General features: G+C 50.6%; 1 protein-coding gene across 2 annotated transcripts in view; it reads right to left on the bottom strand.

Moving 5' to 3' along the window:
* ASTN2 (astrotactin 2) overlaps positions 1–14,187 on the bottom strand; it is a 708,908-nt gene that overhangs the window by 273,524 nt on the left and 421,197 nt on the right. For both annotated transcript variants that reach the window (XM_075015031.1, XM_075015030.1), the window contains exon 12: positions 3,441–3,607. In XM_075015031.1, the coding sequence (XP_074871132.1) occupies positions 3,441–3,607 (167 nt within the window). The remainder of the gene's footprint in view (positions 1–3,440; positions 3,608–14,187) is intronic.

Genomic DNA, 14,187 nt, shown 5'->3' with positions numbered 1-14,187 from the left:
CTTGTGGCACTCCAGCTCCCTAGCTTTGCACTCCCACAAGACACAACAGTTGATTTTTGTGGAGGAGGCCCTGCACTGGGGTCAGGAGATTTGTGGTCAATGCCCAGCTCTGCCACCGATTGCACATCAACTTGAGTAAGTCACTCAATCTCTCAGCTCCTTAGTTTGCCAGTTCTGCAATGCCACCCTTTATTGGCCTTTCCCTCTGTGTATTACAAGCTACCCCTCCTCCCCCATCCCCACATCCCGGGGTGTCTGTACAGTGCCCAGCACAATGCGATCCTATCGGTGCAGTTCTAATACTCATAATGCTTCACCCTGGACTCATCCCCATGCTATATGATCAGCCCAGCCAAATGAGCTCTGCTTGCCTTCCCTGCATATGTCACACATTCTGTGAGAAGGCAGAGCCTTGCCGCTTACCCAGGGCTCTGCCAAACAGCCCTGCTTCCCCAAAAGCTTGCACAGCAGCCACAGGTGCTGTGTGTTCTCTCCTTATAACACAATTGCAATATAACACAAAGCAATAAAAGGGGGTGGGGGGGGAGAATCAGCAGAGAGAAACTAGCTGAGAGGACTGGGTCCCCTGGGAGCTGTGAACGGCTGTAGTTCAGCAAGACATCAGCTGTCTGAGCACCTGGGTGTGTCAAGAGTGGACAGATGTTCCACAGAGTTACTTTTAGGAATTTGCTCCTTCTCTGCACACGTTACGACTCACGTTTCTTTGAAGGTGGAAGTGCTTTTCCGAGCACAGGCAGAATGTGGCCTAGAAGCTTGCGGGGGGCTGATTCCACGTCACTGGTGCTCCCCCTCCTGCCTGCTGGAGCTGATTGAGGACTCTGCACAACACCCCTGCTTGATTGTGATCAGCCAGTCTCCTGCTGCTGGTTGTTAGGTCCCCCCACCACTTCCAGGAAGGATGGACGTTGTGACGTCCCGTTTCCTGGGGCACCGAGAGGAGCAGGGATTTGTGTTATCTGCGCAGGGTCAGAGGAAAGGAGCAGAGGACAAGGCTGTGCTAGGACAACCATATCTACCTGTACCTAATATAGGACTGGGCGCTATGGAGGGTGGGGCAGCTCCTCCAAGCCCCAGGGAGCCGGGGAGGATGTGGCAGCTACCCGCACTACCTGAGCCCCATGCCCCCACAGCCCCCGTGCTCCTGGGAGCCCCGAGGAAGCGGCAGGGAAGCAGCAGCCACCCTTGCTCTCCGCTACTTTCCTGAGCCCTGGGGAAGGGGAAAGTAGGCTAGTCTGCGGGCTCCCTGCTCTCCAGCCAGCAGCTGGTGGCAGAAAATACGGGACAATTAGTCCCTTTTCTAAAATAAGTAGGGGGCATCCCAAATATGGGGCCGTCCCGCCAAAAACAGGACAAATGGTCACCCTCGGCTGTGCACCTGCCAGGCCCTCTCCAGCTGACCTGACTTCAGGGTAGTGATGCAGGAAGGAATTGTGTACAATGCAGCTTATGGCCGGAGAGCAGCATTCTCCAGATGGCAGCGCTAAGGGAGAGGCGACTCACCAGCTCCTCGCCTGTAGATTCTGTCTGGATCCCAGAAGCACAAGCACTGGGGGAAATTAGAAACATGCCACACACGCCTTGGGCTCCCTCCCTGTGTCCTAGCTGGAACAATGGCTATTATGCATACGGAGCTGCTCCGCCTTTCCCAAGCACAAGACTTCTCCCAGGGCAGGAAGGACAGCCATGTCTGCAAAGGCGTGATAGGATGGGAGGCCATCAGCGTGCCCAGCTGTTACTTCAAGGTAGCGTAGTGGCTTTCCTGTTCCTCTGTGCCCTCAGCGACTCTTCCAAGTGCACCAGTTTTAGCCAGATGCTGCATGTCCCCCTTGGCATCGGCTCACGGGGCTCCCTGCTACTTTCCCATTCACCTGGGATTCACCATATGCTGAGCCATTTGGCCTTTGCATTGAGCCAGGCCAGCTTCCGAGATGCCAGGGACTCCCTGCCTCTGCACTGTTGCCCAAGCTGGGCACGGGGTTCTGAGATGGCTTTTATCCTTGGGCTGTGAATGTCCTCTCTCCCACACAGGGGTTTGCAGTAAGCCAAGGCGCCCCTCTCATTCCCCCGGCAGATCAGCCTGCAGTCGTGTACAGTAAACCCTCACTATAACCCTTTTAACTTTTGTGTGTTGGGGGGGGATGATTTTACAGACCCCAGCAGACTTCAGAAACAATGGGCAGGTCTGTTGTTCCTGAAGGCCACTAAATCGGGGTCTGTAAAACCCAGAGTTTACTGTCTGTGGGGGAATGGCAGCCTGGCGGCACTCAGCTAAATGCAGGATGGCTGTGCCCCTCCGTCTCAGTGCATTCTGCTGCAAATCCTTCTCTTGCTGCACTTTTTCAGCTCTCTCCAGGGGACAACTGAGCCCAAATGTTTCATTCACTAAATGGCTACCTGCTCCCTTCCCTGACCCTCCCCTTCCCACCTCTTCTCCTGCAGTATGAGGACTGATGCAGGTTAATGCAAGTGCTCCCCAAGTATCTGTACATGCCAAGATGCACTAACGAATGTGCAGCCAATCATTTTAGTTATTCATTCACTGTGTGATCCTCCGTCCCTCTCTTCCTTCTTTCTGTCTGTCCATCCATCCATCCATAGGGATACAATCAGCTCGGCCTCTAAACCAGGCCAGTGCATGGGATGGCTTGTGTGATGGATGGATATGTTTTGCAGCCGTGCTGCGGAAAGACAGATAATCGCAGAGCTCCCTTTGGAACAGTCTGTAGGTGAGGAGATTTTCCTTAGAGAAAATGCTAAACTGCATAGGATTTTAGGATCTCGGCCAAGGTATGGGATGAAACTCTATTTAAAGCAATTCACAGAAAAAACCAAAACCAAACCAAAACACAAGAACCCAACACAAAATATCTTGGGACTTATGTAACAAAACATGGACTGACTTGTGCAGTCACTCTCTCCCTTAAACACAGGCGCATTCCTGCAGGAGAGAGAACTGTCCATTTGTACACAGCTCATTCACATAGGTACGCCACGTTTAGACTGCAAGCCGGCAGAAACCTACATTCACCATCAGAAATTGCCTGTGCACGCAATCACAACTTCTTGCAGATGTCAATAATCATTCCCTCGTTGGTACACACAGCACATAAGTTACTCGTCTACACAAATGCAACCTGGAGCATCAAGCTCTGGCATGGAAGTGCAGCAAGAACAGAAATATGGTTACACATGTGCACAGAGAGGGCAATTCCTCCTCCCATACAATTCAGCGTTCGCGGTGTTCTGAGCTAATATACTGCTCTGCCGCCCCTATGCCACACAGGGACAGGCACAGAGACAAACATGGCCCATAGGAAGAGAAGAGAGTAGAGGAGGAGCTAGCTCAACTCTTCCATTCAAGATGCTCCGGAGGAAATCGCTGGCAGAACCCCTGTGGGCAATGGCACCAGGAGACTCACCCGCAGAACATGAAGATGGTGCTGGAGGAGGGGTCATATGGCAGTGGGAGGGTCTGTTGAAGGCACAGCTGCTCACAGCCACCATTGAAGCCATCTGAGCAGTCAATCCCCATGGAGTAGTCATAGCAGCCAGTGCCGTCCTTCATAGGCCGCAGATCCTGCGGGCACTGCAGAGAGAGGGGACATGTTAAGGTGATGGGGGCTTTGCCCAGCTGGCTTCGGGGCAGGCATTTCCCTGGAAGGAGGTGATGGTGTGACCAAGGGGTAAGCTAGTACCAGCAACATGGAGTTAGCTCCCTGCCATGGGAGTGAAAGCAGCCCCCTCCTCCAAACTTCAGACTCCACAAATGCAAGTACACCTGGGGAGCCAGTATGAACTGGGTGGAATTAGCCCTGGATTAGGGGATACAAGATCTGGGTTCAGATGTCTGCATCTCCCTCAGAGTTAGCTGCCACTGAATAGCTGGGCCAGCCTGCTCTGTGTTAGAGTTGCACAGTCCGAGTCTGACCCCCTCAGCAAAGGACTTTAAGGCCTTCCAGTGAAAAGCACCACTGCAAGTGTGGTCATGGTATTTGCCACGCCGAGCCTTCTCCTGCATTGCTCCCTGCAGCCCAGTCACCAGGAAATGGCAAGGGGTGACACCACCGATAGAAGGCATCCCAATTAAAGAGGCTCCAGGGTGGTTGATCCTGGCCCCATTGAAGTCACTGGGGATTCTGGCCTGATGTACGTCACTTGTTTCCTGTACATGAATTGTACGAATAGTTGGGCAATGCCACCCCCTTTGTTTTAAAATCATTCCCCAAGGAGCAGCCCTGTGTCTCTTTAGAGTAGGCAGGCACTGAAGACAGACAGGTGCAGACGGACAAACCCTCACATGGTGCTAAATCAGAGGAACCCCACTGAAGCCACTTTGCAAAAGCTAGGGAGCTGGCTCTGGGTTTTAATTGCAATTCCCCAGCTGACTTTCCCTGTCCCCAAAGATTAAAGCCAGCCGGCAGCTAATGCCATCCATCATCCGCCACCCTGATTAAAGCGCTTTCTGAGTTCACCTTTGCTATTTATTCATTTGCTTTTATCAAAAACCCAAACAAAAACACAGCCACAAAGAACAACCCACGACTTGACAAAAGGACCAGTCTTCTGAAAGAAATAAATCTCACAGAGGAAGAGCTTGCAATTAAAAATGCATTACTGAGTTCTTGAGGATGAGATAGCGCAAAACCTGCACGTGTAGCAGAGCAGGGCAGGTTATAAATGGCCTCTGTCAAGCAGAAGAAAGGTTATAAAACTGCTATATTTTGTACTTAAAAAAGAAAATCAATTTTCAGTGCAAGCAAAATGCTGTACATATTAATGGAAGTCCAGGAGATCCCTGCTCCTGAGCTGGCTACCCAGCCAGGTGCCTCTTCGGACACAAGCTGTCAGGTCTGATTGATGTCTGGGCATTGGACTGTTGGCTGTGTGACAAGAGCTGACCTCTGGCCACTGCTGATGCAGAGCCACAAATGCCCAGGATAGTCCTGTAGCTTCCCAGGAGGGTAATGGAAAGCCCTGCCACCTGTCCCAGCTCCTCCCCTCCGCTGTGCTAGCTCCTTCAACTAAAACAATTCAGCCACATGGCCACAGGCAGTGCAGCCTCCCTGTAGGACAAATGCAGATGCAGCAGGCACTCGGGTCCCAAAGGCCACTCCCTCCTCTGTCCCGCTCTCCGCTGAGCTGCTGAAGGAGGTGGCGTGGGCCATGAGAGACTGGGCCCCTCCGTTCAGCCACGGGAGAAGAGGCAGTGCAAAGAGCCAGCAGGAGAGGCTGAAGCCTTCTCGATCCAGGAGAGGTGGGTGGTGAGGAAATGATGGCTGGGGAGTCTGACACCTTCTCTCTCCGCAAGACAGGGATAGCGAGGGCAGGTCAAGTGGTGGGGAAAGGGCAGACCCGCTGATGAGGGGTAGGGGGAGGTCCCAGGGGGGCAGTCACCTCTGGGCCTGGTGTTTCAAAGGGGCCCAGAGCAGCAGCAGTGTCCAGAGCACCGGGCTCCCTTACAGTGCCACAGCCCCCCTCCTGCACTGGTGTACACAGTGGTGAGGGAGTGGGGGTGAGGGTAGGGTCACTGAGGGGAGAGTAAAGGGGGAAACTGCACCTGAGCCCATCATTTTAAAGAGCGCTGGAGCTGGGCCCCTCTGAAACACTGCAGAGTGGTATGTGTTGCTCCGTGGCTGGCTCAGAGGTAAGTTGGGGGGAAGGGCTGAGCCTGCCCAAATGCCGCCCCTTTTGCCCTCGGCCCTGCCCCTTCTGGGGGTGGAGAGCTGGGCCCCCCTCACACCTTGTCCCTGGGCCCACAGTGCCTGTTGGTGCTGATGCCGGGGCCCAGTGCTGAGTCTGGCTCACGCTGAGAGCTCAGTGCCTTAGGCCCTGCCACTTCTGCTGGGATGGGCAATACTGGAGACCGAAGCTGCATCTACCCTGGAGCTGCTAGACAAGTCTGCTGCGAGCTTTTGCAGTTCAGATTCCCCTCACGGCTCCAAGGGGGGAAGAGGTGCCTCTCCCTCTTCTTGCATTTTCTTGCTAAATGCTCTGGACAAATAAGGCTCAGAATAATTGTGTCTGTAGAGATTCGAGCCATTTTTCTAGGCAGTGTGGAGTAGTAACAGGGGCTATGCAACCAGGCAGAAGCCGGAGGAGAAAAGGTTCAAGGAGTACACGAGTGGCCTGAATTTCTTCTTGCTGTCCTGCTTCCAATCCTTACACTGACTTTGCTCCTCAGCTTCTCTCAACCTTTGCTGGGCACGCCAGCGGCTGGTGAGTGTGGAGAGTGCCTTGTGTTAGCTGAACTTGAGACGTCTCTCATTCCAAGGGGAGGGACCGTTTCACCATAGCGCCTGCCGAGGGGAATGAGGAGCCTTCCATTGACTGCCAGGACAGACAGGGGAGCTCCTGCTGTAGAGTCACACGCATAGACTCTCAGCTTTGGCCTGGTCTAACCTTACAAATGAGTGGCGGTTCTTGGGGGCGAAAGTCCAGCGCACCGTAACTACGCCAACCTAGCCCATGGTGTGGACACAGTTACCCTGACTGGAAGAATGCTTCCATTGACCTAACTATGGTGCTTGGAGGAGCTGGTGCTTCTACAGTGGGTGAAAAGCCCCATCAGTCTCCGTGGGTTGCATCTGAAGTACTCAGTTATGCTGCCATAGCTACAGTTGCTTACACCAGGCAGTGTGGAGACAGCCTGATTTTCAGCAGCTGCCTCTGGCTCCTCCTGCTGGGGCATCAGGGGACAACTTTAAGAATGACAGTCCCCTGGCACTATGGTAGATCAAGGTGCTCTGGACTGATGGGGAGTCATCCGGAGGCATTCCCTGTGGTTCGTAGCCATGTTCCCGGTTGAGGTTCACACCCTGGAATACTTCCCGGGCTTGATTCTTTATCAGCAGGAAGCATGATTTGTTTCCATTTGTAATTATGCATGCTCATGTGCATTCATTACAGAGCACAGATTGCTCCAGCTTGAAATTTGCAAAAGAAAGCCCCCTTTCCCATCTCCACACCCCCATCCCCTTCTCCAGGGAACCAACTCACAAGCCAGCTGTTGCACTGCAGCAGACAGATCCCCAGGAGTAAGAAGATCTCCTTAACGCTACACAAATACTGTGGGGTTCCCCAGAAGGGTCAGAGCCATAACACTTCCTCCTTTGTGTAGAGGATGGGAGGGACAATGACCAAAGGCAGCTGGTTAGCTTTGCAACGAATAACATGCTGTTTGACAGAAAGGCACGGAGGTAACAATAAATACAAGCCGGGGGCTAGCAGGATGGAAAACTTGCTTGTACTTTACTTTAAACCTTTTGCTACATGGCAAACTATGTTTGATCTTTGGGCTTGTCTACAACAGAAATGCTGCTGTGCTGACTCTCCCCACAGCAGTGGGAAGGGTTCTTCCAGAGGCACAGGTAAGCCACGTCTTGAAAGGGCGGTAGCTATGCTGAGAATTCTTCCACCAACCGAGTGCTTTCTACACTATGTTGCTGAGGGGTGTGGGTTTTTCACACCCCTGAGCACTCAACTTTTCAGCCTTGTGCAGAATCTTTCCAGCCATATGCAGAATAAATTTTGTTACATGCACCAAGGTGTGTGGATGTACACCATCGGCAGGAACACAGCCTTGCTGTGGGAGCTCTGCTGATCAGCTGGCAGCATTTGAATTTCTCCTAAGCAGCTGCACGACTGCGCAGACCACCAGGAACACTGGGCCAACCTAACCCTTTAGCATACACCGCAGCTTTCACTGGAAGCGTTTCGGAGTCACTTTGTGAAGTCCAAGAGCCTCTGTGCCCAGCAGGACATCTGAGAGCAACGTCAGCCCTGCAGGGCACCGAGTTCTACACCCTGACTGGGTGCTGCAAGGAACTAGACTTGTGTTATGATGGTTTGTTCACAGGACTGGACCTGGCTCCTCTGGATCTAACCACAGGAGACTCTGCTGCTGAAGGTAACAGACCAATTCCTCCATCTTGGAGGGCAGAAGATCCATAAACCAATCCACTAGAGAGGGTCAAAGAGCCACAAATGCATCTGGCTCTGGGCTCCAGTCTGTTCAAGGAGCATTAGGGTCAAACCCTCAGCAGACATAAATCCACTGACTTCAAAGGAGATGCAGCAATTTATAGCCACTGAAGTGCTAGTCCTTTGAGTCTAGCAAAGCCAGGGCAGGCAAGGAGAGAAGGAGAGTTTCTGCACGCCTTGGGGAGACCCTGACTCAATGCTCAGAGGGGTAGCCGAGTTAGTCTGTATCTTCGAGAACAACAAGAAGTCCTGAGGCATCTTACAGACTGACAAATATTGTGGAGCGTAGGCTTCCGTGGGCAAAGACCCGCTTCGTCAGATGCGTGAGCCAAGCGGGGGAGGAGGGTTCAGGAGACGGTTGAAAGAGGGAGTCTCACTCAAGGGGAGGGCCAGAGTTGACTCGGTCTGTCCAGTCACGGAAGATGTGGCCCAAGTGGCCAAACTGGACAGTCTCTACGTAAAAGAATAAATGGACATAAACCAGACATCAGGAACGATACCATACAAAAGCCTGTAGGAGGACACTTCAATCTCCCTGGACACTCAGTAACAGATTTAAAAGCAGCCGTCCTACAACAACAACAACAAAAATTCAAAAATAAACTCCAATGAGAAACTTCAGACTTGCAATTCATTTGCAAATTTGACACCATCAACCAAGCAAAGAACAGAGACTGGGAGTGGCTGGCCCATTACAAAAGCAGTTTCTCCGCTCTGCTCTCGATGTTCACACCTCCACATTAGCTACTGATAATGGGCCACATCCTCCCTGACTGAACAGACCTTGTCAACTCAGGCCCTCCCCTTGAGTGAGACTCCCTCTTTAAACCCTCCCCTGAACCCCCCCCACTTATGCATCTGAAGAAGTGGGTCTTTATCCACCAAATTTTATGCTCCAAAATGTCTGTTAGTCTATAAGATGCCACAGGACTTCTTGTTGTTTTTGACTCTCCTGTAATTTCAGCTCTGACTGCTCTCCAGAGAGGCAGCACTCGAGATGCTTGGTTTCTTGATCTCCATGCAGCAAGATTACAAAGGCTGGGCTGGCAATTGATCCAGGGGACGTGTGGGTATGTTCTCTTCAGGGAGAGGGTGGACTTGCAGTGCAACAACATTCCACGAGCCAGAGGGCTGCATGTTCGCGGCTCTTTGTTGTTGTCCTTGTTTTAAAACTAGCGGTATCTACTCACCTCCTGTTCTATGCTTGTGGCACACAATAGTTGAGTCCCCTGAGGGCTGTCATGCTTTGGTCTAGCTCTAGCTGTCATGCCAGGTGTGCGGGTGGCTACAAGGTGGTTGGTGACCTGCAATAAACCGATGTTGTGTCTGTTGTGCATGTGGTCCCTTCTGGTCTTACACTAAATGATCTCATATGCACATAGCTATTACATCACCTGGATCCTGAAAGGCACCAACCAGCAGCATTGCCTCTATTTTTTTCATCCACAAGCAGAATAAATTTTGTTATGTGCACCAAAAGATGTGCAGATGTGCACCACCATGCTGCTGGCTCTGGGTGGCTGCGGGCACTCTGCTAATCAGTTGTACAGCACAAAAATCTCGCCTGGGTAGCTGCACAAGCACCCCACTTACAGTGAACAATGCCAAGCACCCTTGATTTCCAAGGAAAGCAGGTGCCTGTTTCTCTGCAGTGAAAGGGACACTCAGCACCTCTTAGGATTGGGCCTTTGTGTCTTCCTTAATACAGGAATAGAATTTCATTGCCTGCCTGTCATCAGTAGAAGCCTGCAGCTGATCAAACCTCCCCTTGTCTCCCAACTTCCCTTACCCAGCACTCCTATGGGGAGAACAGCTGCAGGCCACACATTAGGCATCCACAGGTTGGAAAGCTGCTGTGGAGGACTGATCTCTGTGCTCAGGTGGGCTTATGAGCACAGTCCTTGGTGTGCATTTTCTGAGCTTTGATATAGAACCATATCCATTATTGCTAACATTCATCTGTCTGGCTTGGGCAGCACAGACCCAATAATTACTGTGAGTTTTAATCAATCCCGCATCAATTCAGCTTCAGTTCAATTTGTGATCTGCCTCTGTGGCGACAAAGGACAGGAGGGTGTGGGGGGGTGACATCTAAAAATGATTAGAAAATCAATGCCAACTCAGCCAATAATTCTGTCTGGGCAATTGCTGGTGACACAACCCTCACCAATACACTTGCTGTAACCACTCTGAAGGGTCGGGGCAGGCAGGGGACAGCATTCTGTATCCTGCCAGCAAACTAATTCTGCTACAAACCTGCAACAAATCAGCAGCTGATCTATTTTTTCCCATATAAACAACTGGCTTCTACAATCCACTAGCAGTTTAACAAAATCACCCTTGTAAGGACTAGTGCTGCCTTGGTTCTATAATGCTTTTCTTCCAAAGATCTCAAAAGCACCATCCAAAGGAGGTCAGAACCATCACCATCACCTTTCCATACAGGGAAACTGAGGTACCGAGTGGCAAAATGACTCGTCGAATGTCACCAGACAGGCCAGGGGCAGAGATAGGCCCAGCACCTGAAATCACTAGCAATCAGAGGAATACTTGGAACTTCTAGCTCTTTGGATGAACAATGCTCTAAGAGCATTTTAACAACAGGTACATTAATTAAGACTCAACTCAGGAGGAAGTTCAACTGTTAGACTCCTTCTACAGAGAAGGAAACTAAGGCATTGAGGAGTTAAAAGGTGAAGTTATGCTCTGAAAAGTGACTGCTAACATACATCTAATGGGTCTCCCGGTTACTGTCTCTCAAGTCTGCTAATTTTATAGAACAAACAAATGCGTTTTATGCCCTCCCACCCTGAATCTCCAGCCTTAAAAACTCCTCTTGGGCTCCAAGTGTCAGGTCAGAGTCCTGCTTTCTGGGTAAACATAACCAGTAATAAAGATGCTGCTAGCTAAATTAGACACACTGCTACTCCCATGCAACCCCACTGCCATCACGAGGTTTACTAAAATGGTCCTCATTGCAATTTGGTAAACTCTGCGGAGGACGCACAATGAAACAGATCAGCCCCCTCATTCTCGAATGCATTAGCACTGCAGGTCTAGTAGGAGGAGAAGCACCTCTATTTCTGTCACTCCAGTCAGCACAAAGGACTCTGCATGTGCACCGGGAGCAGAGATGCTGAATAAGAAGGAGCTATTTTTACTTAGTTACATTTCAGCATGGAATTGCTGCTTTTACATGACTTTGCCCAAGGTCACAACATTGACAACATGGAAAAGCTGGGGATAGAATTCAGGAACCCTGCCTTCCCAGCCTCTGTTCTAACTCCTAGACCACACTGTCCAATCTTGCTGACATTCCTGGTAGCTAAGGTGACACCAACGATAAACATCTTATGCAGATTAGCCCCCAACCACTGATTAACTGAAGGCTAGAACAATGCCCTAGGTCCATTCACCTGGGTAATAGCAAGGTGACTGGACACTTTCTGGGCCCCAGCTCAATCTGCTGGTCAGCTAGCTCTCTGAGAAGACAGACTCTGTCTAGACCAGGGACGGACAAAATCTGGTGCACTCAGCCTTTTAATCCAGCCCCTGGCCCACTTCTGAGGCATGGTGCAGCACCAGTCAAAGCGCCTGGCTCACTCCCTGTGGCTCTCTGTGCCGTGGGAGGGCTTTGCAGGCTGGGTTCCAACCAACAGGAGGTGAGAGATTTTGGTGGGAGGCAAGGACAATGCGCAAAGCCTCATCTGCAGCTCAGAGAGCTGCATGGAACAGCCAGTGGATTTGAGCAGTCTGGGGCTGCTGGCAGGCTGGGGAACCTGGGCACCTCAACCCCTCCTGCACTCTTACCCCTTCCCAGACCCTGCACCCCAATCCCCTGTCCCAAGTCACACACACTCTCCTTTACCCAAACTCCCTTTCTGACCCTGCATCCCTTTGACCACTTGCCAAAATCTTGGCGTGATCCCCCCAACAAAAATTATTGCCCGCTCCTGGTCTAGACACAGCTTCATAATCAAATCCAAAGCCAAAGAGATGTGTCACTTTGAAGGTGAGATTTTTTTTTAAAAAAAAACCAGCAATTGACAGCTACCATTTCGCCAGGACCATTTCCCCAGGGAAACGAGGCTACAGACCGGGCCCTATATATTTCAATAAGCAAAGACACATTTGTCTTCTGCACTGGCAACGCTCATCAGAAAGAAGATGGGTGATGGGGTCACTGGAAATGTCAGGAAGGCCTCATTATTGACATGAACCCCAGTGATGACAGGACTAACTTTCCAGCTGTGCAGGGTTGGCAGCGCACTTTCCCTTTGTATTATGGAGTTTTAAATAAGTGGTGCCGTAGAGAGTAAATTGCCCTATTTTATTGATTCTGCTGCCTTTTCTAAATAGGAGCTGCCTTTCTGTTGGAGATGTTTAAGAGAAGGCGGCCCAGCTCTCACCAGCAAATCTTCAGTACCCTGTGGCCATTGTCGGGGTACAGCTTGGAGCAGTGTGGAGCTGAGCTGGGGTCCCCTTTCTTTTCAAAACAGCTCAACAGGGCAGGGGGGTGAATTTACATTGCTCTTCAGACTTCCAAGCCACGTACCGCACTGGGAGTGCACGGCAGAATAACGCAGCGTGCTCTCTGATCCATCAAGTCACCTAAGCATGTGCCCAACTAACTCTTATTCTGGGTAACTGACATTGATAGGATTTAAACATATTTAGACAAAAGCCTGTCAGGAATGGACTAGATAATATATAGTCCTGCCATGAGCACCGGAGACGGCCCGAGATAACCTCTCAAGGTCCCTTCCATACCTCTGGTTCTACGTTTAAAGCACTGTCCTGAATAGGAAGGGACTTAGCCACATGCTTACGTTGTTTTCTGACCTGGGGTCACCTTTGCTGCACTGAGGTAGCCACAGAGTTGGCTCACTCCTGCAAGGCGATGAGTATTCTGTCCTGAACCAGCAAAAGTTTTCAGCCACATAAGTCTAAGCACTGATGTTGTTGATTAAAGATAAGCAGAGGCTTATGAGCATTGCTGGAAGAGGCCCTTGTGAAGGTTAAACGCAAATGCAAGGAAAGTTTGAGCCGATGCACTTTCAATGATTTAGGTTTATGTGGTTATGTATATTTATACACATGTCCAGGACACTTGTATTATTAGCCACACAAAGCCAGTGTTCCAGACAGCACTGAGCAAGAGACCGAATGGACTAGACTAGAACACTAGTTTCAGTGTAGCTCAGGCTGAGAATGACTTCCAATGATTTTCCAGTGTCTTCAGAGCTCCATTGAGTTTAAGGCCTGAGGAGCTCATTCATTTCCAGTGAAATACCATATATTAACCCCAAATACTCCACAGTAACCCAAGGCTGGAGACTAGAGCATTTCTGTCCTCAAGACAATAAGCTGTGTGCCACCAGTAGAGGATGGGAGATACCTGGGTGCCTCAGTGCCCGAGGCCCTGACAATGGCAGGGAACAGATTAAGTGATATGGACTCTGATGAGCTCAGACGACGAACCACACCCCATGCTGCACAGGATGGAACAAAAAATAAAAACAAACACAAAACAAAAAAGCAAATCCAGACAAGGTGACCAGGGAGAAAATTTCTTCCCGGCCCCAAATCTGGCAGTCAATATGACTTCCTGAGCCTGTGAGCAAAACCCACCAACCAGGAACCTAGAAAAGAGGATTCTCTAGACCTTCAGAAGACACACTGGTCCATCCAATCAAGTACCCTATAGACAGCTATGGCCAAGCCCTGATGCTTCAGAGGAAGTGAAAAAAGCCAAAACCAACACTTCACTGCATCTGGCCAGCCATGCATCAGAGAAGAAAAAACTCCTTCCTAACTCCTAACATGAGTGAATTGCTGGTCTCAGTCCAGTTCTCAGAGGCTGCATGTCTACATGCAATAAATTGATCACCAGAGCTACCTCTGCTTAGTCCTACTGTTGACAGTTTCTGCCCAGGCCAAATGAGTCATGGAAACGAAACTAGCCTCTTCTACAAAATGGTGATCTTGTTGGCTCAGGAAAGCCTGATCTGCTTGTAGTCAGGTGGTCAGTTGCCCAGGCTGCTGATGTATGTGGCAGCAGCAAAGTCACTGAAGTAACCCAACACCAAGGTTCTCAGAAGTGACTCATCGTTTTAGGTGCCTCAGGTTTTGGAAGCCCAACGTAAGCCACCAATAAATGAGTGCTCAGAACTGGAGTTAGCAAAT

The sequence above is a fragment of the Carettochelys insculpta genome, chromosome 21, assembly GCF_033958435.1.
Source record: "Carettochelys insculpta isolate YL-2023 chromosome 21, ASM3395843v1, whole genome shotgun sequence".
Lineage (NCBI taxonomy): Eukaryota > Metazoa > Chordata > Testudines > Carettochelyidae > Carettochelys > Carettochelys insculpta.
The sequence above is the reverse complement of the archived record's forward strand: the minus strand, read 5'-3'. Positions and strand labels throughout refer to the sequence as shown.